The sequence below is a fragment of the Haematobia irritans genome, chromosome 3 (genome assembly GCF_050003625.1).
Source record: "Haematobia irritans isolate KBUSLIRL chromosome 3, ASM5000362v1, whole genome shotgun sequence".
NCBI classification, from domain to species: domain Eukaryota; kingdom Metazoa; phylum Arthropoda; class Insecta; order Diptera; family Muscidae; genus Haematobia; species Haematobia irritans.
In genome coordinates this window covers 109,228,287-109,255,934 of record NC_134399.1, presented here as the reverse complement: position 1 = coordinate 109,255,934, position 27,648 = coordinate 109,228,287, and the positions used below count along the sequence as shown (strand labels likewise).

Below are 27,648 nucleotides of genomic sequence, written 5' to 3'. Positions count from 1 at the left end.
GTAAGAGTGGGCATTATAATTTCTTTCAATTCTTGTGTAGAAGTCATTCTTGGCGAATATTTGCGGCGTGTCTTCCGCTTGTTTTTTTTTTTTTTAATATTTTTGAGTGTTGTTGAGTTGACCTATTTTATGTTTATTCTCATTATTAATTTTGTTCGGCTTGAGGTCATAGAAACAATCGATTATTGATTTGTTTTCATATTTATTTCCAATATTTCGGTTAGTGCCACTAACCGAAAAATTTTCTATAGAAATAAAATTTTGACAATATTTTCTAAAGGAATACATTTTTGGTAGATTATGTTTGGGGATCGGCTATATATAACTATAGACCGATATGGACCAATTTTGGCATGGTTGTTAGCGGCCATATCTCTGGGATTCCTTCAGAAAACCAACGTACTTTATTTGACATCTTGGACGAATACTATGTTGGAAGTGTTCATAAATGAGTTGGAAATGCGCAAAAAATACATTTGGGTTTCAGTTTACATTGAAAATAAAAAACCGAAAACCGGTTTTTATGATATTGAAAACACCGGTTCTAGCGGTCAACCGAAAATGGGAGTTTATACAAAACAGACAATCGGTGCAAAACGAAAAACCGGTTCACCGGTTTTCACCGACCACTTTTGATCTCTCTATGTCACACTTCTCTTTGATCTGATTCACGTGTAAAGAATGGAGCAATAATTTCTGATATGGAAATATTGTAGCCAAGATGTACAGAAGTAGCTCTAGCGGGTAGAATTAGTATATACAAAATACCGATCTGTGACCATTTTACAAGATTTGTTAAAAGACTGCGGCATTTGTCTTAATGAGACCACAAATGCTGTATGCAGAAAATAAATAAAAAAATTCTCCCTTAAAATCATATTAAATTCTTCATTTATTTTCTTTAAAAGTTTCACAAAACATTGATTGATCTTAAATATTAAGTAAAAAAATTCTTTAAAAAGTTGCCATTAAAACCAAGAACCGCTTAGTGTGACATACTAACTGGTATTGAAGTAATTACAAACCTAAATTAAGTAACCATGGTTTGTTGAAAAAACAAAACAGCAGCTCATGGCCTTATAATGGTCAACTGTGGCAAATATTTGGAATATTTTTTGTGATTTATATATATGTATATTTGATGGTATATTAAGAATAAATATCATTGTGAATAGTTGTAAATATAAATAAAAAGAAAAAAATACAGAGATAGTAGTAACAGATACAGAGGAATTGGAAATTAGAGAGCAAGGCTCCTTCGGATAAAACTTAACAAATGATAATCTTAAGATATAACTACGATTTGATACTTGTAGAAGATATTCAGCTATTCCCACCCCAAAAAAAACCTTGGAGTTGTTTTTGGATTCTTCTTCTTCCATTTAAACTTCATTGGATTGCTCTAGATTTCGTAATTTTTGATACATACTGATGTAATGGCTTTGCAATTGTTTTTGATATTGCAGAACTTTTTCCTTCTCCGTAGACCATTGACGTTTTTCCAATTCAAAATTGACACGCACATCATCCAATTGTTTTCGTAATTTAGCTATTTCTTCAGCATAACCAGCTGATTCCTCGATAAGAGTATCCAATGTTGACTCTTCCAAAGGACAATTTGGTAATTTCGCCAGAGATTTGATATTGATGGCCACATCGGGTAGATTTTGTGAACCATAGACAAAATTTTGTATATCAGCTGACATTTTGGCCAAACGTAATTCACAATTGAGTTTATTTAACTCAAGCTCGCGCGAGTCACTCTCGTCCAGCGGTGGAGAGATTTTCAAACAATTCATTATCACTTCCAAATTGGTATCGTCGAGAACTTTCTCCGCCGCATCTTGTTTCTCCTCAGTGCTCTTGTGATTATCGATACGTTGTTGGGTGTGTTTACGGGTTTTATTGCATATATCCGTAAGATTATCCAATTGCTGTTTCAGTCGTGTATATTTTCCCGATGGTTCCTCACCATATTCATGGAATATGGCCAAATCGGAAAGTTCTTTACGCAATTTGGCCAATTCATTGGTCAAGGCCAATATCACCTGATCTTTGAGTATTATGATCTTATTGAGTTGTTTCAATTCCGTTTGAGTTTCCTTTTGAGACTGGGCTTTTTGTTGCTCCTCCTGTAGCTGTTGTTGGGTCATCTTCTGATTCTCCTGTAGACTTTGGTAGATTTGTGTTTCGGCATTGGTATTTTCATGTTTCAAGTGGACTATAGCATGTTCCTTAAGGGTTAATTCATTCTGGCAATGGGAAATGGGGGAAAAAATTCTCAGTATTGCTTCCAAAAAATATTTTGTGGCCTACTTACAGTTGCCTCTTTAAGCTGTGTCTTGAGTAAAGCTAATTCTCCATTTTTCTCGCACACCTTCCATTCACTCTCCTCCAGTTGGGCTTTGAGTCTTGCTATGGTATTTTGACTCTCTTCAAATTGTTCTTCAATATAAGCTGAACGATCTTTAAGATTTCTTTCGGAATTTTTAATGCTTATGTTATTCGATCTGAAATATGATGATATACAAGAAAGATATACAATATTAGAAAAAAAATTTCTTCAGTCAGGACGATTTTTTTAAATTCTACATCATCAATTAGCTCATTAGAAATTTTCCCGAACAACCTAGCTCGCAGAATCGGATTGTGGTTAATTGTGAAGCTGATTATTATGGTTCCATATGAATTTTAAAATGGTTGAAAAATTAAATGTTATTTTGCTAAAGTTGTTTGTTATCAAAGACACAAACCATCTGGAAAATGTTTCATTTTTCATGTTTAATGCAAATTTTTGCAACAAATTAAACAAATTTCTGCTTTATTTGTTGGCATTTGACTAAAAACACTTTTTGAGAAAAATGTATAAAATTTGTAATATTTACTCCCATTTTTATGTTAGAGCAACTTTTGGTTAAGCTACATCGAAATGACCTTTAGACTTATGGGAGCTAAGAACCTAAACTAAACATTAAAAGTTAAAAGTTCCATGGACGTAGCTCGTCTGTGAGAGACAAAATCAGGGATTGGGTTTATTGAACTCTTGTGTCATTTTTTGAACACATTACGAATGGTATTTCTTTCAAATTTAGGAATGGGTGGTAAGACCCAATTGCGAAGAAAGGTCCAGTTAAATTTTCATGAACATGTGTAGTACCAGCCCCAGTTAAAATTCTATGGGCGTAGCTTATGTCGTAAACAGAGAGACTACAGGAGAAGTTATAGAAAGGGTTTAATGAGTTTTTGCCTTAGTTTTTTTTAACACTTTATGGATATTGATACTTCCACGTGTTTAAACAGATGGTAAGCACGGTTGCAACTAGCGTCAAAAATAATTTACCAAAATTTGAAAAAAATTGTACCAAAAATCTACCAAATTTAAAAACTCTTATTTAGAAGAAAAATATTAATTTCTATAAGAAATTTTGTCAAAATTTTATTTCTTCGCTAGATTTTATCAAAATTTTATTTTGTCAAAATTTTATTTCTTTACAAAATTTTGTCAAAATTTTATTTCTGTAGAAAATTTTGCCAAAATTTTATTTCTATAGAAAATTTTGTCAAAATTTTATTTCTTCAATATCGTAGCTCATTAACATTTCAAAGGGGAGACAAAGTAATTTTTGTTAGAATTTCAATACTGATATTCGCCTACTTATACTGGAAAATTATGTAAAAAATTTTATTTCTGTTGAAAATTATGTCAACATTTTATTTCTTTTGCAAATTTTATCACATTTTTATGTCTATATAAAATTTTGTCAAAATTTTATTTCCATAAAAAATTTTTCAAACTTTTTTTTTCTTCAATATCGTAGCTTACTAATATTTCAAAGGGGGGACAAAGTAATTTTTGTTAGTATTTCAATACTGATATTCGCCTATTTAAACTCGAAAATTATTACAACACTTTATTTCTGTAGAAAATTTTGCCAAAATTTTATTTCTATTGAAAATTTTGCCAAAATTTTATTCCTATAGAAAATTTTGTCAAAATTTTATTTCTATAAAAAATTTTGCAAATTTTAATTCTATAGGTAATTTTGTCTAAATTTTATTTCTATAGAAAATTTTGTCTAAATTTTATTTCTATAGAAAATTTTCTCAAAATTTCATTTCTATAGAAAATTTCTATGTGAAAATTTCATTTCTATAGAAAATTTTGTAAAAATTTTATTTCTATAAAAAATTTTGTCAAAATTTTATTTCTATAGAAAATTTTGTCAAAATTTTATTTCTATAAAAAAACCGCAAAATTTTATTTCTCTAGAAAATTTTGTCAAAATTTAATTTCTATAGAAAAGTTAGACAAAATTTTATTTCTATAGAAAATTTTGTCACAATTTTATTTCTATGTGAAATTTTCATTTCTATAGAAAATTTTGAAAAAATTTTATTTCTATAAAAAATTTTGTCAAAATTTTATTCCTATAGAAAATTTTGTCAAAATTTTATTTCTATAAAACAAAACCGCAAAATTTTATTTCTATAGAAAATTATGTTAAAATTGTATTTCTCTAGAAAATTTTGTCAACATTTTATTTCCATAGAAAATTTTGTCAAAATTTCGTTTCTATAGAAAATTTTGTCAAAATTTTATTTCTAAAGAAAATTTCGCCAAAATTTTATTTCTATAAAAAATTTTGTCAAAATTTTATTTCTATGTCAAAATTTCATTTCTATAGAAAATTTTGTAAAAATTTTATTTCTATAAAAAATTTTGTCAAAATTTTATTCCTATAGAAAATGTTGTCAAAATTTTAAAACGCAAAATTTTATTTCTATAGAAAATTGTGTTAAAATTGTATTTCTCTAGAAAATTTTGTCAACATTTTATTTCCATTGAAAATTTTGTCAAAATTTCATTTCTATAGAAAATTTTGTCAAAATTTTATTTCTAAAGAAAATTTCGCCAAAATTTTATTTCTATAGAAAATTTTGTCAAAATTTTATTTCTATGTCAAAATTTCATTTCTATAGAAAATTTTGTAAAAATTTTATTTCTATAAAAAATTTTGTCAAAATTTTATTCCTATAGAAAATGTTGTCAAAATTTTAAAACGCAAAATTTTATTTCTATAGAAAATTGTGTTAAAATTGTATTTCTCTAGAAAATTTTGTTAACATTTTATTTCTATAGAAAATTTTTTAAAGACTTTATTTCTATAGAAAATTTTGCAAAAATCTTATTTCTATAGAAAATGTTGTCAAAATGTAATTTCTATGTAAAATTTTGTCAAAATTTCATTTCCATGTACAATTTTGTCAAAATTTCATTTCTATGTAAAATTTTGTCAAAATTTCATTTCTATAGAAAATTTTGTAAAATTTTGTCAAAATTTCATTTCCATGTAAAATTTTGTCAAAATTTCATTTCTATAGAAAATTATGTCAAAATTTTATTTCTATAGAAAATTTTGTCAAAATTTTATTTCTATAGAAAATTTTGTCAAAATTTTATTTCTATAGAACATTTGGTCACAATTTTATTTATATAAAAAATGTTGTCAAAATTTTATTCTTAGAGAAAATTTTGTCAAAATTTTATTTCTAAAGAAAATTTCGTCAAAATTTTATTTCTATAGAAAATTTTGTCACAATTTTATTTCTATGTGAAAATTTCATTTCTATAGAAAATTTTGTAAAAATTTTATTTCTATAAAAAATTTTGTCAAAATTTTATTTCTATAGAAAATTTTGTCAAAATTTTATTTCTATAAAAAAACCGCAAAATTTTATTTCTCTAGAAAATTTTGTCAAAATTTAATTTCTATAGAAAATTTAGACAAAATTTTATTTCTATAGAAAATTTTGTCACAATTTTATTTCTATGTGAAATTTTCATTTCTATAGAAAAATTTGAAAAAATTTTATTTCTATAAAAAATTTTGTCAAAATTTTACTCCTATAGAAAATTTTCTCAAAATTTTATTTCTATAAAACAAAACCGCAAAATTTTATTTCTATAGAAAATTATGTTAAAATTATATTTCTCTAGAAAATTTTGTCAACATTTTATTTCCATAGAAAATTTTGTCAAAATTTCATTTCTATAGAAAATTTTGTCAAAATTTTATTTCTAAAGAAAATTTCGCCAAAATTTCATTTCTATAGAAAATTTTGTCAAAATTTTATTTCTAAAGAAAATTTCGTCAAAATTTTATTCCTATAGAAAATGTTGTCAAAATTTTAAAACGCAAAATTTTATTTCTATAGAAAATTGTGTTAAAATTGTATTTCTCTAGAAAATTTTGTTAACATTTTATTTCTATAGAAAATTTTGCAAAAATCTTATTTCTATAGAAAATGTTGTCAAAATGTAATTTCTATGTAAAATTTTGTCAAAATTTCATTTCCATGTACAATTTTGTCAAAATTTCATTTCTATGTAAAATTTTGTCAAAATTTCATTTCTATAGAAAATTTTGTAAAATGTTGTCAAAATTTCATTTCCATGTAAAATTTTGTCAAAATTTCATTTCTATAGAAAATTATGTCAAAATTTTATTTCTATAGAAAATTTTGTCAAAATTTTATTTCTATAGAACATTTTGTCACAATTTTATTTATATAAAAAATGTTGTCAAAATTTTATTCTTAGAGAAAATTTTGTCAAAATTTTATTTCTATAGAAAATTTTGTCAAAATTTTATTTCTATAGAAAATTTTGTCAAAATTTCATTTCTATAGAAAATTTTGTCAAAATTTTATTTCTGTAGAAAATTTCGTCAAAATTTTATTTCTATGTCAAAATTTCATTTCTATAGAAAATTTTGTAAAAATTGTATTTCTATAAAAAATTTTGTCAAAATTTTATTTCTATAAAAAAAAACGCTAAATTTTATTTCTATAGAAAATTGTATTAAAATTGTATTTCTCTAGAAAATTTTGTCAACATTTTATTTCTATGGAAAATTTTATTTCTGTAACAAATTTTGTTTCTTAACAAATTTTGTTAAAATCTTATTTCTATAGAAAATGTTGTCAAAATGTAATTTCTATGTAAAATTTTGTCAAAATTTCATTTCCATGTAAAATTTTGTCAAAATTTCATTTCTATGTAAAATTTTGTCAAAATTTCATTTCTATAGAAAATTTTGTCAAAATTTCATTTCTATGTAAAATTTTGTCAAAATTTAATTTCTATAGAAAATTTTGTCAAAATTTTATTTCTGTAGAAAATTTTGTCAAAATTTTATTTCTATAGAAAATGTTGTCAAAATTTTATTTCAATAGAACATTTTGTCACAATTTTATTTATATAAATAATTTTGTCAAAATTTTATTTCTATAGAAAATTTTGTAAAAATTTCATTTCTATAGAAAATTTTGTCAAAATTTTATTTTTATAGAAAATTTTGTCAAAATTTTATTTCTATAGAAAATGTTGTCAACATTTTATTTCTATAGAACATTTTGTCACAATTTTATTTATATAAAAAATGTTGTCAAAATTTTATTTCTATAGAAAATTTTGTAAAAATTTTATTTCTATAGAAAATTTTGTCAACATTTTTTTTCTATAGAAAATTTTGTCAAAAATTCATTTTTATAGAAAATTTTGTCAAACTTGTATTCTCTACAAAGTTTTATTTCTATAGAATAACAACATTTTGTCAAAATTGTAGTCTTAAAGAAAATTTTGTCAAAACTAACTAACTAACTTGAATACAAATACATTTAAATGGAATGGAATTGTATCTATCTAATTTTGAATTTTCTAAAACTTAACAAGCCTCTAATATCCATTAAGATGTAATAGATTAAAAGAAAATAATGTAATAGGATAAACGAAAAAATAATCTAAAGGTGAGTACTAAGTTCGAGTTTAGACACTAAAGTGAAAACTAAAGCAGTAAAAAAGGCATACAATTATGCATATTTGTTGCAAATTTTATTATATCTTGATGGGGAATAGCCCAAAGCAAATTTTCACAAAGTTTGTATTCCATAAAATGGATTATTAAAGAAAAGTAATCGTGAAAAAATTACGATTTAAGCGGCTAAACTAGAACTTAATACCCACCTTAAACGACAACTCCACTTCCTTTTGTCCCTTCTGTTTTTGGATTATGTGGAATGCAAGCTATCTTTCCACTGACTCTTTCACTATGTTTACCATATAAATACATCTCGTGTTTAATCTATCCCCTGGTGTTATGTTTTGGTTACCCATCATTGGATCATATACTCGCTCGATCATCAAAGTCACTGTGAGAGCCTGAACTCTAAATCATTGTGATTTGCTTCCCTAGTATTCTCATATCGGATCCAAAGTTTCCCGTTTCACCTTAAAATTGTATTATCTCATATCAGATCCAAAGTTTCCCGTTTCACCTTAACGGGCCCTTAGCCCGTTTTTGAACCTAAGTTCACTCATATACTCTTTCGGTAGAGTCTTCACCTATAGACTATGGAACCTATCAATTCTTCATTTTTACCCACATTACTTGAAATTCTCCATAAGTCCTAAAAACGTATCTCATATACTCACTTTAATAATTCATATTCACTTTTCAGCTCGGCCAATTGTTCCCTCAATTTCTGAGTCTGCTCATTGTGCCTTAATTTGTGTTGCTTGAATTGGAATTGTTGCATGGCAACCATTTGCTCCATCTTCTTGATCTTCAGCATATATTCTCGTTGTTGGGCTTCATAGTAGAGTTTCAGACGTTTAGTTTCATTTTCCCAATAGGATTCTTTATCCTATATACCATGGAAAAGGAAAAGAAATATAGAACAAATATTAATTTCGAATTCTCTTCAAGCAATGAAAAATAAAACCTTTTGTACTTTGAAAATTACTTTCTCATTGTGTTCCATGGTCTGACGTAGATACGAAAGCTCCGAATCACGATCCTTTAACGCAGCCTCCAAATCTGAAATACCCGAATCCGAAGGAGATGGTGTCATATCGCATTGATCGCCCGAGGATAGACAATATTTGTTTGTGCCATTGCTACTGGTACTGCTGCAACTGCTACTGGCCATTGGGATACTGTTACTGCTCATGGCCATAGTAAGGCCACTACTACTGTCCGTGGATTTTCTGCAACAAAAACAAAATACCATTTATTATGGGCGAAAGTGTAAGTGCTTCCAGTCCAGAGTGCATCCGAATTGCAACTGAATGGAGGCCATTAGTGTGGAATACTTACATGGTGCCCGTTTGGCTGTTGATATCCGAGTCCGGTGTATGTCGAATAGATTCCATGCTATCGTTGATTTTCAACGATCTGGAACCACGCCGACGTGCCATCAGGCTATTGCAATAATTATTGCTTGAATAACCAACACCACTGCCGCCACCTCCAGCTCCATTCGATCCAGTACTAACCATGCTAGCACCCACTCCGTTTACACCACCAGAGCCAATTAGGCCCATTACGCCGCCGCCACCACCACCATGCCTCAAATCGGTTGTGCCTGAGGAGAAGAATAAAAAATTATATATGACTTGAATAAATGCATACTGGAAAAATTAAAACAAAGTCTAAAACGAAGAAAACAAAAAAGCTATAAGCCCAACAAAATATTAACAATTGAATGGACAAATGTATGATTGCAATTAATTCAGTTAATGTGGTAATGCATTCAGTGTTGTAGAAATGACGAATAGTGATTTCCACATTTTTTTTATTCTTCAAGGAGTTTTCATTAAAACATACACTGATCTACAACAATTGTGACGATTATTGAATGGTTATATAAAACATTGCTGCATAAGAAGCGGATTCGAGCTCGTGAAAAGAAGAACGTACATATGGCGACCATTAGAGCTGCAAAGTTATCGATAGTTTTATTTGTAAAGTACTATCGATATTTATTTTCCGATAATCGTCCGGAGGGCTCTTTGTATAATATCCCTAATTGTGGAAGGGAATTTTCCCCTGACTGCTAGAGCCACATCATCTGCATATGCCACCACTTTTATTCTTCCTTTTTCTAGAGAAAGCAGAAGGTTGTTTATAGCAACATTCCAAAGAAGAGGTGATGGGGAGTGCCTCTGTTCACATACCTTTGTATGTTTGCTTATCCTAGTGGGACTGAAATACGCCGCTTCGTTAGAACTTGGTCTAACGGCCTATGTATTCCTTGGTCAATATTCAATTGATTTAATATCGAGCTCAGATGGATGTTGTTGAATGCCCCTTCGATGTCTAGAAAAGCCGCAATTGTGTATCCATTGACATATAGTGAACTTTTAATAAAGCTGACTAGTTCATGCAAGACCTACCCTTCGAGTAGGCATTTTGTCGTTTCGAGAGAAATCTTCAAACGATGCTAGTTCTAAGATAAATATCTATCATCCTCTCCAGAGTCTTAAGAAGGAATGAGGTATGAAAACGACTTTTGTTTCCCTCCACTTTTCTGGAATATATGCTAAGTTTATAACAGGTTGGCTGATAAGTCCCCGGTCTAACAAAGAAAAACACATTTTTCTTTGTCAAAATTCATAGTTCCCTTCAAGAGCGATAAAGGGTGATACGGTCAAAATTTGGTCAAGGGAAAAAATCAAATTAAATTTCTTTTTCAAGTTCAATTAGTATAAAATTCAGGAAAAATATTCAGTTAGGCTTTCGCTTTTCCAAATCCGAATTGCCGGGCCTCACGCTTGACACCTGCCATCAGATTTTGTACAGCCACCTTGTCCACCTTCTTCGCCGCAGAAAGCCAGTTTGCCTTGAACTGCTGCTCGCCCTTAGCAGTTTTTTGGTCTTCTTTAGGTTCCGCTTGACAATAGCCCAGTATTTCTCAATTGGGCAGAGCTCTGGCGTGTTGGGAGGGTTCTTGTCCTTGGGAACCACCTGCACGTAGTTGGCGGCGTACCACTCCATGGCCTTTTTACCGTAATGGTAAGATGCCAAATCCGGCCAAAACAGTACGGAACAACCGTGTTTCTTCAGGAAAGGCAGCAGACGTTTATTCAAACACTCTTTCAGGTAAATTTCTTGGTTGAAAGTCTCTATGAAAATGCTGCTTTTCAAGCCACAGGTACAGATGGCTTGCCAAACCAGATATTTCTTTGCGAACTTTGACACTTTTATGTGCTTGAAAATATCTGCTACCTTTCCCCTTCCATTTGCCGTATAAATTACCACACAATCAAACTTCGTCAGCATCGTCGTGTACCGCCTCCGGGATCGCGCTTTGGCCGTCGTATTTTGTTTATCATCGCGATTTGGAGTCACTATCTTCTTGTAAGTCGATAGTCCGGCTCGTTTTTTGGCTCGATGCAGGGTTGTAGACGATACACCCAGCTTATTTGCGGCATCTCGGAGAGAGAGGTTAGGATGTCGCTTGAAACTACCGGCAACTCTCTTTGTCGTCTCAGCGGCTTCCGGTTTTCGATTTCCCCCCGATCCAGACTTCCTGGCTGTCGACAAACGTTCCCCAAACACTTTAATTACATTTGTAACCGTTGATTTGGCAAATTTTAGCGATTTTGCCAGCTTTGCGTGCGAGTAGCTCGGATTTTCGCGATACGCGAGCAAAATTTTGATACAGGGTTGTAGACGATACACCCAGCTTATTTGCGGCATCTCGGAGAGAGAGGTTAGGGTTTCGCTTAAAACTACCGGCAACTCTCTTTGTCGTCTCAGCGGCTTCCGGTTTTCGATTTCCCCCCGATCCAGACTTCCTGGCTGTCGACAAACGTCCCCCAAACACTTTAATTACATTTGTTACGGTTGATTTGGCAACTTTTAGCGATTTTTCCAGCTTTGCGTGCGAGTAGCTCGGATTTTCGCGATGCGCGAGCAAAATTTTGATACGCTGCTCTTCTTGCTTGGACGGCATTTTGACAACTGAAGAGTGAATTCCAAAATCAAAATAGGAGCAACATTCTACACACACACCTTCAAAATGAGGGGTGTTCAAGTTTTTTAAATGCAAAATTGAAAGAAATACGTCAAGTTTATATTGGCCAAATTTTGACCGTATCACCCTTTACAACGATTATAACGACCTTCCAATTTTTTGATACCATTTTGGTAGTACTCCTTCGGTTTTGCCTCAAAATAGGCCTCAGTTTCGGCGATCACCTCTTCATTGCAGCCAAATTTATTCCCTGCGAGCATCCTTTTGAGGTCTGAGAACAAGAAAAAGTAGCTGGGGGCCAGATCTGGAGAATACGGTGGGTGGGGAAGCAATTCGAAGCCCGATTCATGTTCATCGTTCTCAATGACTTTTGGCACGGTGCGTTGTCTTGGTGGAACAACACTTTTTGCTTCTTCATATGGGGCCGTTTTGCCGCGATTTCGACCTTCAAACGCTCCAATAACGCCATATAATAGTCACTGTTGATGGTTTTTCCCTTCTCAAGATAATCGATAAAAATTATTCCATGCGCATCCCAAAAAAAAAGAGGCCATTACTTTGCCAGCGGACTGTTGAGTCTTTCCACGCTTCGGAGACGGTTCACCGGTCGCTATCCACTCAGCCGACTGTCGATTGGACTCAGGAGTGTAGTGATGGGGCCATGTTTCATCCATTGTCACATATCGACGGAAAAACTCGGGTGTATTACGAGTTAACAGTTGCAAACACCGCTCAGAATCATCAACACGTTGTTGTTTTTGGTCAAATGTGAGATCGCGCGGCACCCATTTTGCACAGAGCTTCCGCATATCCAAATATTGATGAATGATATGACCAACACGTTCCTTTGATATCTTTAAGGCCTCTGCTATCTCGATCAACTTCATTTTACGGTCATTCAAAATCATTTTGGGGATTTTTTTGATGTTTTCGTCGGTAACCACTTCTTTCGGGCGTCCGCTGGATTGTATTGTTTCAGTCTTTTGAAAAAAGATTCAGGATCAGGAGGTTTACAGGTATCCATGCATGTGCTCTAGGAGACTTAAAACAATCAAAGCAGCCTGCCTACGGGAAATGGATCAACCTCAGAACCGGTACTGGACTAGTCTCTGGTGTGTATGGACCAGTCCCAGTTCTGGTCAAAACGTATGGAAGGGACAGGTCACTTCAACATGGGTTTGTCATTGACGGGGTAAATTTACATTTTAGGACGCGTCTTGGACTCATCCCAAAGGACACGTCCTGGGACAATTTAGCAGGAGTACCCCATAGACAGGTCCTCAAGAACCAGCCTCGGACAAACTCTTAGAAATCTATTTCAATTTGGGCATTCCAATCGAACCCGAAATGAAAAAAAAACTTTTAAAACATGTCGAACATTAGGTTATTCTGATAATTTTATTTCACTAAATGTGAAAATGCTTGGTATTAAAGTCTTAATGGATCTAAGAGTTTAGTATCAAGCGAGTACGGAAATAAATAAATTACGACTATTTAAAACTTGCAACTAACAGGAGCACAGGTACCAATTCTGTGATGGGTCCGTCAATGGCAATTTGCACCAATTTCCCATAGGGCTTAAACCAATCAATAGACCTTTGGTCCTCAAATGCGATTAGTTTAAATTGTGCTTGATATCAAATAGCCTGTTTTGTGTCGAGGATCTGGGTCGGGAAACTTTTCCAACACCTGTGAGTAGACGCCAGACAAAGCATTCTCAATTTCGCCCCACTTGTGCTTTGGGACCATACCGTTCACTGCTCCCCTGTGAACAATAGCCATCACATGACTGTTCTTTGCAACTGAGACAAACGTTCTTTGATTCCTTTTGGAAGATGTCAGTTCATCCGGTGATCGTTCACTTTTCCCAGCTTCAAGAATTCCTTGCGCCCACTTTAAGGAATTGCTTTGCTTGGTCGACAAGGGCTTGGGTTAACTGATCCTAATTTCTCTAGGATAAACAAAGCATTTCTGCGTTCTTTGAATCCCTTTCTTGAGGGATTGTTGTTGTTGTAACAGTTTATTGTGATTTCATCCATTTTTTTGTTATACGCTCTGGTACTTCAGCTTGTGGCCAGATCGAGGAACTCTGCGACTAAGGTGGGGTGCGTCCTGAGTGATCTGGTGGTAAAACGGGTTGTTTTAGCAGGGCAAGAGAAAATATGACGCGTGTGTTGTGGCCCTTGGTTGCAAATTGGACATACGTCTGCTACGCTGCTATCAATCACTGATAAGTAGGAATTGAGGCGGCTACACTTGCATAATCTTAATTGGTCTAAAACTACCCTAGTCTGCCGTGGGAGGTCTCTTTCCTCCGGTGCTATGGGCGGTGGACGGCCTCCGAGAACAGGATTAACCTTGTAGCTTCTCACCGCTTCAGCTCCAGTATCCTCATGAATCCTGTTCAAACCTGCCTGCTGCTTGATCTAGAGGCTCTCTTTTGTAACGCTGGATGTCGCGCTCTAGATGATGTATATCAACCCTTACGTTCCTGGGTGGTAGTTTGGATGATTACTGCGATAACAACCCAAGAGAACTTTGACAACATGTAATTGTGTCTTCGCACAGGGATGATCTTTGTCTCCACATAAAGGTGATCCAGGGGTGTGCTGCGGAGACACCCAGTCGCAGTTCTAAGGCAGCGTTCTGGCAGGTCTGTATGTTATGCCACTGCGTGTCACTGGTCTGCGGCGTCCACACCGTAGCTGCATAGCTTACCACTGACCGGCCAATTACCTTATAAGTAGTTAACAAGGTTTCTTTGTCCGCACCCCAAGTACTGTCGGCAAGTGTCTTGAGGACCTTGTTTCTACCGCGGATCTTATTATATATTGCAGTGGCATGGGCAGATGACCTGAAAAGGCTGTCGAATGTTACCCCGAGTATTTTGGGGCAGTTCACTGTCGGAATTATTTCGCAGATATCCTCGAGATTTCTAGCAGTGAAATAACTGGTAAGATCAGACGTTTAAATGATCGCATATGTCATGAACAATGGGCCCGGATCCCATGATTGTACAGTCGTCCGCATATGATACAATATCGATGCCATCGGGAGGGGGTAGAATCGAGGACAGGTAGAAGTTAAATAGTGCCGGAGATATCACCCCACCCTGGGGAACTCCCTGTTTAACTCTACGGGGTTTTGACTTTTTGTCCCTGAATTCCACGTACGACTGGCGTCCACACATGTAATTAAGAACCCAACGTTCCTGCCGGTAGGGACGTATTCTCGATGTCCTCGAATAATGGGGCATGGTTGACCGTATCGAATGCTTTCGATAGGTCAAGCGTTACGAGGACCGTCCTATGACACGGCTTGGGCTGATTAAGTCCCCTATTGATATGTGTCGAAATGGCATGTAAGGCTGTCGTCGTACTGTGTACCTTACAGAATCCATGTTGATGGTGGGCAGCTGGAAAATTCTCCACAAGGCTGGGGAGGAGTAGTGCCTCAAGTGTCTTGGCTACTGGCGAGAGAAGGGATATCGGTCTGTAAGATTCACCTTTACTCGAATCTTTGCCTGGCTTCAGTAGTGGAATCAACCTTCCCATCTTCCAGACATCGGGTATAATGTGTGATTCCAAGGACAAATTGATGAGTCTGGTCAGATACTCAACTCCCAGTATTCCCAGGTGCTTCAGCATTAGCATTGAAATTTCGTCGCGGCCCAGCGCCTTGGATGGTTTCTTGAGGGATTACCTGCTTTTAATGTCGTTACCTTGGGAAAGGTTAGACTTACCATAGTACCGCAACCAGTCAACCCGTCTACAGTTCGACTAATTGGCCTAACTCTTGGTCATTGCCAAAATTTATAACTTCAGTCGAAACCCGTTCACTGGGTCCTGAAGTTAACAGCCCAGTGGATGACTTTGAATTTCGCTGCATGGTGGGTGGCTTAGTGTACCACCACACTTGAAATTCGTAATAAGTACTTATTACGAGAAAATGAAATTACTCCGATATTTAGAAAAACGTCCGTTCTGTTCGACGGTTGAATATTGAAATTTTGATCTTCCTATAGGGATTTTGGTATTGGTTCCGAGCCAGAGATGGGGCTTCATTGAACCTGTTTCTTAATTCTCTGGGACCTACTACAGTTCATAAACTATTTCAGTGATTACTGGAATCATCTCGCTGATCTTTGGATTTATGTTTATTTGCATTTTTAATTAAGTCTATTATCTAAGTGATATATTAATTGCTCGTTGTCGCTTTAAGTACTCGTAGTTAACCTAACCCATATACATCATTTTCCTCTAACCACCAGTCAAAATGAATTCAACGAATCGATTACTTCATACATGGATAATCCATATGATTTCATTTCATACACATTTACACATGTAATTCTCCATTACCTCTAAAAACCAATAAATGCACAAACAAAATGTGTCATTTCCGGGAAAAGTATAGCAAATATCTATCGAGTACTTACTGCCAAATCTCATATTAGAACCCTGTACCGCAGCCAATGATGGAGTCGAGCCATAACGATCGCCCACTATCATATTGTGGGAATATGTGTTGCTGATGACATGATTATTGGTATTACTGCTATTGCCATTGGTGGTGGAACCACCGCCAATATTGTTGCTATTCACAGATGCCGTTGCTGACTGGGCAGACGTAACAACATCACAATAACGGCTGGGAATTGTATAGTCCGGTTCGAAGGGGATCGGCTTAAAAGCAATAGGGCGTAAAAGATTTGTGGTCTGGAAGAAAAATTCAACAAGAGGGGAATAAATATTGAAATTAAACGGAAGAAAAATAAATACACAAATAACAAAATACCTATAATTGAAATATTTGGCTAATTTATATGGTACGAAGGTGGTTCCAAAATTAGGCTACTACTAACTAAGTTAGAAAAATTTGTCCACATTTTATTTCTATAGATTTTTTTTTCAAAATTTTATTTCTTTAGCACATTCTGTCAAAATTTTATTTCTATAGAAAATTCTGTCAAAATTTTATTTCTATAGAAAATGTTGTCAAAATTTTATTTATATAGAAAATTTTATCAAAATTGTTTTTCTATAGAAAATTTTGTCCAAATTTTATTTCTATAGAAAATTTTGTCAAAATTTTATTTCTATAGAAAATTTTGTCAAATTTTTATTTCTCTAGATAATTTTGTCAAATATTAATTCTATAGAAAATTTTGTCAAAATTTTATTTCTATTCAAAATTTTGTCAATTTTTTTCTATAGAAATGTCAAAATTTTATTTCTATAGAAATGTCAAAATTTTATTTCTCTAGAAAATTTTGTCAAAATTTTATTTCTATAGAAAATTTAGTCAAAATTTTATTTCTATAGAAAATTTTGTCAACATTTTATTTCTATAGAAAAATCGACCAAAAAATTTTTTTCAATAGAAAATTTTGTCAAAATTTTATTTCTATAAACAAATTTTGTCAAAATTTTATTTCTATAGAAAATTTTGTCAACATTTTATTTCTATAGAAAAATCGATCAAAAATTTTATTTCTATAGAAAATTTTGCCCAAGCTTCATTTCTATGGAAAATTTTGTCAAAATTTTATTTTTATGGGAAATTTTTCAAAATTCTATTTCTATAGGAAATTTTGTCAAATTTCTATTTCTATAAAAAATTTTGTCAAAATTTTATTTCTCTAGAAAATTTTGTTAAAATTTTATTTCTATAGAAAATTTAGTCAAAATTTTATTTCTATAGAAAATTTAGTCAAAATTTTATTTCTACAGAAAATTTTGTCAAAATGTTATTTCTATAGAAAATTTTGTCAAACTTTTATTCCTATAGAAAATTTTGTAAAAATTTTATTTCTATAGAAATGTCAAAATTTTATTTCTATAGGAAATTTTGTCCAAACTGTGTTTCTATAGAAAATTTAGTCAAAATTTTAATTCTCTAGAAAATTTCGTCAAATTTTTCTTTCTCTAGAAAATTTTGTCAAATTTTTATTTTTCTAGAAAATTTTGTCAAAATTTTCTTTCTCTAGAAAATTTTGTCAAATTTTTATTGTTCTAGAAAATTTTGTCAAAATTTTATTTCAATAGAAAATTTTGTTAAACTTTATTTCTATAGAAAATTTTGTCAAAAATTTATTTCTATATAAAATTTTGTCAAAATTTTATTTCTATAGAAAATTTTGTAAAAATTTTATTTCTATAGACAATTTTGTCAAAATTTTATTTCTATAGAAAATTTTGTCAAAATGTTATTTCTATAGAAAATTTTGTCAAAACCATATTTCTATAGAAGATTTTATCAAACTTTTAATTCTATAGAAAATTTGATCAAATTTTATTTCTATAAAAAATTTGATCAAAATTTTATTTCTATAGAAGATTTTGTCAAATCCCTAGTTCTATAGAAGCTTTTATCAAACTTGTATTCCTATAGAAAATTTGATTAAAATTTTATTTCAATAGAAAATTTTGTAAAAGTTTTATTCTTATAGAAAATTTTGTCAAAATTTATTTCTATAAAAAATTTTGCAAAATTTTATTTCTATAGAAACTTTTGTAAAAATTTTATTTCTATAGAAAATTTTGTCAAAATTTTATTTCTATAGAAAATTTGGCAAAATTTTATTTCTATAGAAAATTTTGTCAAAATTTTATTTCTATAGAAAATTTTGTCAAAATTTTATTTCTATAGAAAATTTTGTCAACATTTTATTTCTATAGAAAGTCATGTCGAAATTTTATTTCTATAGAAAGTCATGTCGAAATTTTATTTCTATAGAAAATTTTGTCAAAATTATATTACTATAGAAAATTTTGTCAAAATTTTATTTCTATAGAAAATTTTGTCAATATTTTATTTTTATAGAAAATTTTGTCAAAATTTTATTTCTCTAGAAAATTTTGTCCAAAATTTATTTCTATAAAAAATTTTGTCAAAATTTTATTTCTATAGAAAATTTTGTCAAAATGTTATTTCTATAGAAAATTTTGTGAAAATGTTATTTCTATAGAAAATTTTGTAAAAAATTTATTTCTATAGAAAATTTTGCTCAAAATTGTATTTCTATCGAAAACTTTATCAAAATTTTATTTCTATAGAAAATTTTGTAAAAATTTTTATTTTTATAGAAAATTTTGTCTTAATTTTATTTCTATAGAAAATTTTGTCAAACTTTTATTCCTATAGAAAGTTTTGTCAAAATTTTATTTCTATAGAAAATTTTGTCCAAACTTTGTTTCTATAGCAAATTTTGTCAAAATTTTTATTCCCTAGAAAATTTTGTCAAATTTTTCTTTCTCTAGAAAATTTTGTCTAATTTTTATTTCTCCAGAAAATTTTGTCAAAATTTTATTTCTATAGAGAATTTTGTTAAAACTTTATTTCTATAGAAAATTTTGTCCAAATTTTATTTCTCTAGAAAATTTTGTCGAAATTTTATTTCTATAAAAAATTTTGTCTAAATTTTATTTCTATAGAAAATTTTGTCAAAATTATAATACTATACAAAATTTTGTCAAAATTTTATTTCTATAGAAAATTTTGTCAAAATTTTATTTCAATAGAAAATTTTGTCAAAATTTTATTTCTATAGAAAATTTTGTCAAAATTTTCTATTTATAGAAAATGTTGTCAAAATTTTAGTTCTATAGAAAATGTTGTCAAAATTTTATTTCTATAGAAAATTTTGTCGAAATTTTATTTCCATAGAAAAATTTGTTAAGCTGAAATAAAAAAAACAACAAGATTTTATTTCCATAGAAAATTTTGTGAAAATTTTATTTCTCTAAAAATTTTGTCGAAATTTTATTTCTATAGAAAATTTTGTCAAAATTATAATACTATAGAAAATTTGTCAAAATGTTATTTTTATGGAAAATTTTGTCAAAATTTTATTTCTGTAGAAAATTTTGTCAAAATTTTATTTCTATCGAAAACTTTATCAAGATTTCCTTTCTATAGAAAATTCTATCAAAATTTTATTTCTTTAGAAAATATTGTCAAAACTTTATTTCTATAGAAATTTTTGTGAAACTTTTATTTCTATAGAAAATTTTGTCAAAATTTTATTTCTATAGAAAATTTTGTCAAAATTTAATTTCTATAGAAATATCAAAATTTTATTTCTATTCAAAATTTTCAAAATTTTTTCTATAGAAGTGTCAAAATTTTATTTCAATAGAAAATTTTGTCAAAATTTTATTTCTATAGAAAATTTTGTCAAAATGCTATTTTTATAGAAAATTTTGTCAAAATGTTATTTCTATAGAAAATTTTGTCAAAATTTTATTTCTATAGAAAATTTTGTCAAAATTTTATTTCTATAGAAAATTTTGTCAAAATGTTATTTCTATACAAAATTTTGTAAATATTTTATTTTGTCAAAATTGTATTTCTATAGAAATGACACAATTTTATTTCTATAGAAAATTTTGTCCAAAATGTTATTTCTATAGAAAATTTTGTCAACGTTTTATTTCTATAGAAAATTTTGTTAAAATTTTATTTCTATAGAAAATTTTGTGAAAATATTATTTCTATAGAAAATTCTGTCAAAATTTTATTTCTATAGAAAATTTTGTCGACATTTTATTTGTATAGAAAAATTTGTCAAAATTTTGTTTCTATAGAAAATTTTGTCAACATTTTATTTCTATAGAAAATTTTGTCAAAATTTTATATCTATAGAAAATTTTGTTAAAATTTAATTTCTCTAGAAAATTTTGTTAAAATTTTATTTATTTTTGGATAAAACATAATTTATTTGCACAATACAAACAATTTTTGGTTTGGACAAAATCTGAATATATATATATATATATATATATATATATATATATATATATATATATATATATATATATATATATATATATATATATATATATATATATTTGAATCAGAATATGTTTGGGAGTGAGTATATGGGCGTTTTGTTTTGAGATATTTTATTAGCTGACAGTTAAAGCCTAACGTGAAAATGGCCGTAAGTCGATTATTTTTGGGACCACCTTCGTATGTTTTACAAATTGCATATGGAGGAAATTGAAATGTATTGAAATGTTGTAGAGTTTATTAAAATTTATTTTTATCAGTTGAGTTGACTGACAAGAATATGGGCGATGTGATACAGTGAATGGAATACAATAACGCGTGAGTGAAGTGTTGTGACACACCCTGAAAAAATTCGGGACAGACAGGCGGATTCAATCAGACAAGTGTCTACATGGAGATAAAACATGAAATTGTTTTTGGCGTTGCTGTTGTTGTTTTTTTGTTTTTTTTTGTTTTTTCTATGGATATGGTGAATGGATGTGAGAATAAAACTTATTCTAAAGAGCTTTGCTGTTTACCCTTCTATTGAGGAGTTAAAAGAAAAAGAAATCAAATAAAAAGTCACAGATATTGAATATGTGATAAATGGATTTGGTAGCGCCAGAACATCAATCATTCCATGATTTGATGAATATTCACTCATCTTTATGAATAATATTAAAGATTGTCTGAATTTTTTCTTTTCTCTCTGTGATATGTTTATGGGATTTTTACACTAATAATTTTGGTAATGATTCCGAGAAAAAAAGCGGAGAATTCATTCTTTTTTGTCAATTTTTTTTAACGACAACTTAAATTTTCAAATTCAGACTCGAATTCCAGATAAAAATTATGTGTCAAGTAAAAAACGTCTAAAGTGTTGAAATTCATCTCCTAGTTTTGAACGTTTTTTTTGCTTTCTAGTCAAGACTCGTTGACCTCAGTCAAACAAAATGTTCTTTCATATGAAGATACTTTTGGACAAGGAAAAAAAACTTCATATCAGAGAATTGAGTCTTATGTCTTAAGCAAAATTCGCATTCGTAGTTTAAAGACATGAAATTTTTGACCTCACTGCAATTTTTTCAGTGTATAATGATGGGCCGATATGTCCCCTTTTTTCCATGTTACTTTTATTTTCAATCAAATTTTTAATTGTAAATATTTTGGAGATTTTTTATTTTTTAAATAGGTATTTTTCATTAAGATAATAAAAAAATAATTTATTAGTTGGCAACAACAATTAAAATTATCATTATGGTTTCGATAATGTTTCATTATCTCAATTTCAATGTCCTTAATTTCTTTAATCCTTTTACAATCTGTGTACCAACCTGTTGCTCATGATTTTCATCGATGGATTGAATATGTGATAAATCACTGGCACTACGCTGTGGTTGTTGCTGCGATTGAAGTTGTTGTTGATGATGCTTCTGATGAATTTGATGTTGTTGCTATTTAAAAATATAGACCAGAAATTAAAATAATATATTAATAAGAAATAAAAACACACTTATCTGTGAGAAAAGGACACTTAAATATACATTGTCAGTAGAGTGATCTATAAATCATAGATTTTTTTTAATCGAATTTAATTTAGACATGAAGATTTGAATTGAACGTCAATGAAATGAAGCGAATTGAAATGCTCTGATTTGGACTAAATTGAAAAGAATTGAAATTAGTAGATACAATGTGGTTTTTGATTTGATAAAAAATTGAAAGTTGTTCCACAAATATTTCTTTTTCAGAGTATCCCGAGATCTTTTATTAAAGTTTTGCACCTTCGATGAAGCTACGATGAAAATTTTCTATAGAATTAAAATTTTGAATTTCAGAGTATTTCAGAGATTTGAATTGGACGTCAATGAAATGAAGTGAATTGAAATACTTTGATTTGGACTAAATTGAAAAGAATTGAAATGAGTAGATACAATTTGATTTTTGATTTGATAAAAAAATTGAAAGTTGTTCCACAAATATTTCTTTTTCAGAGTATCCCGAGATCTTCTATCTAAGTTTTGCACTTTCGATGAAGCTTTTTCGAAACAAGTCTTAGAAAATAAGCTGTTTGGCCATTTTAAGTCAAAAACTGAATTTTGGATTGTAAATTTTTTTCATTTAATTAGAGCGTCAGTTGAAATTTACTCCTCCAAGAGGCTCCGGAGGTCAAATCTGGGAATCGGTTTATACAGGGGCTCTACCTAAATGTAGTCCGATATGGCCCATTTTACATACTATTCAACTTTCTATATATAAAAATACAATATTATCCAAATTCTCTATAGAAATAAAGTGTTGACAAATGTTTCTATAGAAATAAAATTTAAAAAAAAAATTCTCTATAGACAAAAAATTGAAAAAAATTCTATCGAAATAAAATTTTTAAAAAATTTTTATAAGAAATAAAATTTTGTATAGAAATAAAATTTTGAGAAAATTTGCTATATTTGCTATTTTCTATAGAAATAAAATTTTGACAAAATTTTCTATAGACATAAGATTTTGAGAAAATTTTCTATAGAAATAAAACACAATTTCTATAGAAATAAAATTTTGACAAAATTTTCTATAGAAATAAAATATTGGCAAAATTTTCTATAGGAATAAAATTTTGACAAAATTTTCTATAGAAATAAAATTTTGAGAAAATTTTCTATAGAAATAAAATTTTGAGAAAATTTTCTATAGAAATACAATTTTGACAAAATTTTCTATAGAAATAAAATTTTGAGAAAATTTTCTATAGAAATAAAATTTTGAGAAAATTTTCTATAGAAATAAAATTTTGAGAAAATTTTCTATAGAAATAAAATTTTGAGAAAATTTTCTATAGAAATAAAATTTTGAGAAAATTTTCTATATAAATAAAATTTCCATTCCATTCCATTTGTTTTGTTATTGTTGATTTTGTTCTTCAAGCATTGTTGTTGTTTTTTATTGCAGCTTAAAACCATACATTGACTAAACTACAAGTGTAGCTTAACTAACAGAGGAAAAGAATGTTTGTCAAATTTATTTGGCCAAAGCCCTATAGACTGCAAGATGGACGCACGTTTCGGATTACCACATTCCTCATCAGCATCCTCTACTTGTAGCAAAACTATCAACCAATTATCAGAATAAATTCAGGCAGTTCACTAAACCCATGGTGAACCCCACTTGAACCTTCCGAAAACAGATTTACACGATAGCCGGCTTATGCCGAAATAAATTCGTACAAACATATCTCTTTTCCTTTGCCACCATCAAATCATCGATTTGAGTGCAGTTGGCTGGGTTTATTTTGAGCGTGCTTCCTCTTACTTCATTCGTGTTTTGTTTTTTATTGTTGGTTTGTACTGTAATCATGTTTGTTGCAACCAACTACATTCAAATCGATGATTTGAGTTTGGCAAAGGAAAAGAGATGTGCTTGCAAATTTGTTTAGGCAGTAGCCGACTATCAAACCTTTTTTCGGAAGGTTCAAGTGTGGTTCACTTTGAGTTGAGTGAATTACCCGAATTTATTCTGAGAATCGGTTAATAGTTTTGCTGCAAGTAGAGGATGCTGATAAGGAATGTGGTAATTTGGAAACTGCTGTACATCCAACCATATTGCAGTCTATAGGGCTTTGTCCAAATAAATTTGACAAGCATACTTTTCCTCTGTTGGTTAAGCTACACTTGTAGTTTAGTCAATGCATGGTTTTAAGCTGAGATCAAAAACAACAATAGAAATAAAATGTTGACAAAAAAATGGAAAAAAAATTTAAGAAAATATTCTATAGGAATAAAATTTTAAGAAAATTTTCTATAGAAATAATATCTCGACAAAATTTTCTATAGAAATACAATTTTGGCAAAATTTTCTATAGAAAAAAAATTTTGACAAAATTTTCTATAGAAATAAAAGTTTGACAAAATTATCTATAGAAATAAATTTTGTGAAAATTTTCTATAGAAATAAAATTGTGAGAAAATTGTCTACAAAAATAAAATTTTGAGAAACTTTAGAAATAAAATTGTGACAAAATTTTCTATAGAAATACAATTTTGACAAAATTTTCTATAGAAATACAAGTTTGACAAAATTATCTATGGAAATAAAAGTTTGACACAATTTTCTATAGAAATAAAATTGTAACAAAATTTGCTAAAGAAATAAAATTTGAAAAAATTTTCTATAGAAATGAAATTTTGACAAAATATTCTAAAGAAATAAAATATTTACAAAATTTTCTATAGAAATACAATTTTGACAAAATTTTCTATAGAAATACAATTTTGACAAAATTTTGTATAGAAATAAAATTTTGACAAAATTATCTATGGAAATAAAAGTTTGACACAATTTTCTATAGAAATAAAATTGTGACAAAATGTTCTATAGAAATAAAATTTTGACACAATTTTCTATAGAAATACAATTTTGAGAAAATTTTCTATAGAAATAAAATTTTGGGGAAATTTTCTATAGAAATAAAATTTTGAGAAAATGTTCTATCGGAATAAAAGTTTAAGAATATTTTCTATAGAAATAAAAGTTTGACAAAACTATCAACCAATTATCAGAATAAATTCAGGCAGTTCACTAAACCCAAAAGTAAACCACACTTGAACCTTCCGAAAACAGGTTTCCACAATAGAAGGCTTATGCCGAAATATTTTCGTACAAACATAACTCTTTGCCATTGCCACCGTAAAATCATCGATTTGAGTGCAGTTGGCTGGGTTTATTTTGAGCGTGCTTCCTCTTTTTTCATTCGTTTTGTTTTGTTATTGTTGGTTTTGTTCTTTAATCATTGTTGTTGTTTTTTGATTTCAGCTTAAAACCATGCATTGACTAAACTACAAGTGTAGCTTAACCAACAGAGGAAAAGAATGTTTGTCAAATTTATTTTGGCAAAGCCCTATAGACTGCAACATGGTTGGATGGACGCACTTTTCGGAATTACCACATTCCTCTTCAGCATCCTCTACTTGGAGAAAAACTATCTACCGTGGAAACCTTTTTTTCGGAAGGTTCAAGTGTGGGTTACTTTTGGGTTTGGTGAACTGCCTGAATTTATTCTAATAATTGATTGATAGTTTTGCTGCAAGTAGAGGATGGTGATGAGGAATGTGGTAATTCCGGAACATGCGTCCATCCAACCATCTTGCAGTCTATAGTGCTTTGCCCAAATAAATTTGGCAAACATTCTATTCCTCTGTTGGTTAAGCTACACTTGTAGTTTAGTCAATGCATGGTTTTAAGCTGAAATCAAAAACAACAACAATGATTAAAGAAAAAAACAACAATAACAAAACGAAATAAAATTTTGACAAAATTTTCTATAGAAATACAATTTTGACAATATTTTCTACAGAAATAAAATTTTGACTAAATTTTCTATAGAAATCAAATGTTGACAAAATTTTCTATAGAAATAAAATTTTTACAAAAACGTCTATAGAAATAAAATTTTGAGAAAATTTTCTATAGAATTAAAATTTTAACAAAATTTTCTATAGATATAAACTTTTGACAAAATTTCCTATAGAAATTAAATTTTGACAACATTTTCTACAGAAATAAAATTTTGACAAAATTTTCTATAGAAATAAAATTTTTACAAAAATGTCTAGAAAAATAGAATTTTGACAAAATTTTCTATAGAAATAAAACGTTGACAAAATTTTGAGAAAATGTTCTATAGAAATACAATTTTGACACAATTTTCTATAGAAATAAAATGTTGAAAAAATTCTCTACAGAAATAACATTTTGACAAAATTTTCTACAGAAATAAAATTTTGACAAACTTTTCTATAGAAATAAAATTTTGACAAAATTTTCTATAGAAATAAATTTTGACAAAATTTTCTATAGAAATAAAATTTCGAGAAAAAAATGTCTACAGAAATAAAATTTTGACAAAAATTTGTATAGAAATAAATTTTAACAAAATTTTCTATAGAAATGAAATTTTAACAAAATTTTCTATAGAAATAAAATGTTGAGAAAATTTCCTATAGAAATAAAATTTTGACAAATTTTTCTATAGAAATAAAATTTTGAGAAATTTTTCTATAGAAATAAAATGTTCACAAAATTTTCTATAGAAATAAAATTTTGACAAAATCATCTATAGAAATAAATTTTGACAAAATTTTTTACAGAAATAAAATGTTGACAAAATTTTCTATAGAAATAAAATTTTAACAAAATTTTCTATAGAAATGAAATTTTGAGAAAAAATTCTATAGAAATAAATTTTCGACAAAATTTTCTATAGAAATACAATTTTGACAAAATTTTCTTTAGAAATAAAAGTTTGAAAAAATTTTCTACAGAAATAAGATTTTGACAAAATTTTCTATAGAAATAAAAGTTTTACAAAAATTTCTATAGAAATAAATTTTGAGAAAATTTTCGTTAGAAATAAAATTTTGACAAAATTTTCTATAGAAATAAAATGTTGACAAAATTTTCTATAGAAATAAAATTTTGAGAAAATTTTCTATAGAAATAAAATTTCTATAAAATTTTCTATAGAAATAAAATTTTCTATAAAAATAAAATTTTGAAAAAATTTTCTATAGAAATAAATTTTTGACAAAATTTTCTATAAAAATAAAATTTTGAAAAAATTTTCTATAGAAATAAAATTTTGACAAAATTTTCTATAGAAGTAAAATGTTGAAAAAATTTCTATGGAAATAAAATTTTGACAAACTTCAAAATACGGTTTTTTTCTAAATTGATAATATTTTGGTAAACTTTTTTTGACACGAGTGGTAACCGAGTTTGCTACACAAATACCAAATTGTGTTGTTCTGCTGTTCAGAACAACAAAAGTGTACATAGTTGTTACCATAGTCAAATCCTACAATGTTAAAATAGGCCCCACTTGAAGACGAAGCATAATCCCAAAAAGGAAATTGGTGTTTATTTTTATTTGAATTGTTGGGGTTTATTTTCATAACGTAAACTGACGCCAAAAATAAAATGAAATTACTTCCCAAAAAATATAAAAATTTGGTGTTTTTGTTTTCCATATAGTTTTTTGGGAACTATTTCATTTGGGTTTGGGGC

At 29.2% G+C, this 27,648-nt stretch overlaps 1 protein-coding gene across 10 annotated transcripts in view; it reads right to left on the bottom strand.

Annotated features, from left to right (window-relative positions):
• Positions 1 to 868: 868 nt before the first annotated feature.
• Positions 869 to 27,648, bottom strand: part of LOC142229417 (uncharacterized) — a 250,695-nt gene continuing 223,915 nt past the window's right edge. For 7 of the 10 annotated variants that reach the window (XM_075299974.1, XM_075299973.1, XM_075299978.1 and 4 more), the window contains 7 exons: positions 21,927 to 22,046; positions 16,259 to 16,538; positions 9,159 to 9,426; positions 8,785 to 9,049; positions 8,495 to 8,706; positions 2,321 to 2,510; positions 869 to 2,252 (listed from right to left, as the gene is read on the bottom strand). In XM_075299974.1, coding sequence (XP_075156089.1) covers positions 1,383 to 2,252; positions 2,321 to 2,510; positions 8,495 to 8,706; positions 8,785 to 9,049; positions 9,159 to 9,426; positions 16,259 to 16,538; positions 21,927 to 22,046 — 2,205 coding nt within the window. In that variant the 3' untranslated portion in view covers positions 869 to 1,382. The remainder of the gene's footprint in view (positions 2,253 to 2,320; positions 2,511 to 8,494; positions 8,707 to 8,784; positions 9,050 to 9,158; positions 9,427 to 16,258; positions 16,539 to 21,926; positions 22,047 to 27,648) is intronic. The other 3 variants (XM_075299980.1, XM_075299981.1, XM_075299982.1) reach the window with 3 other exon arrangements.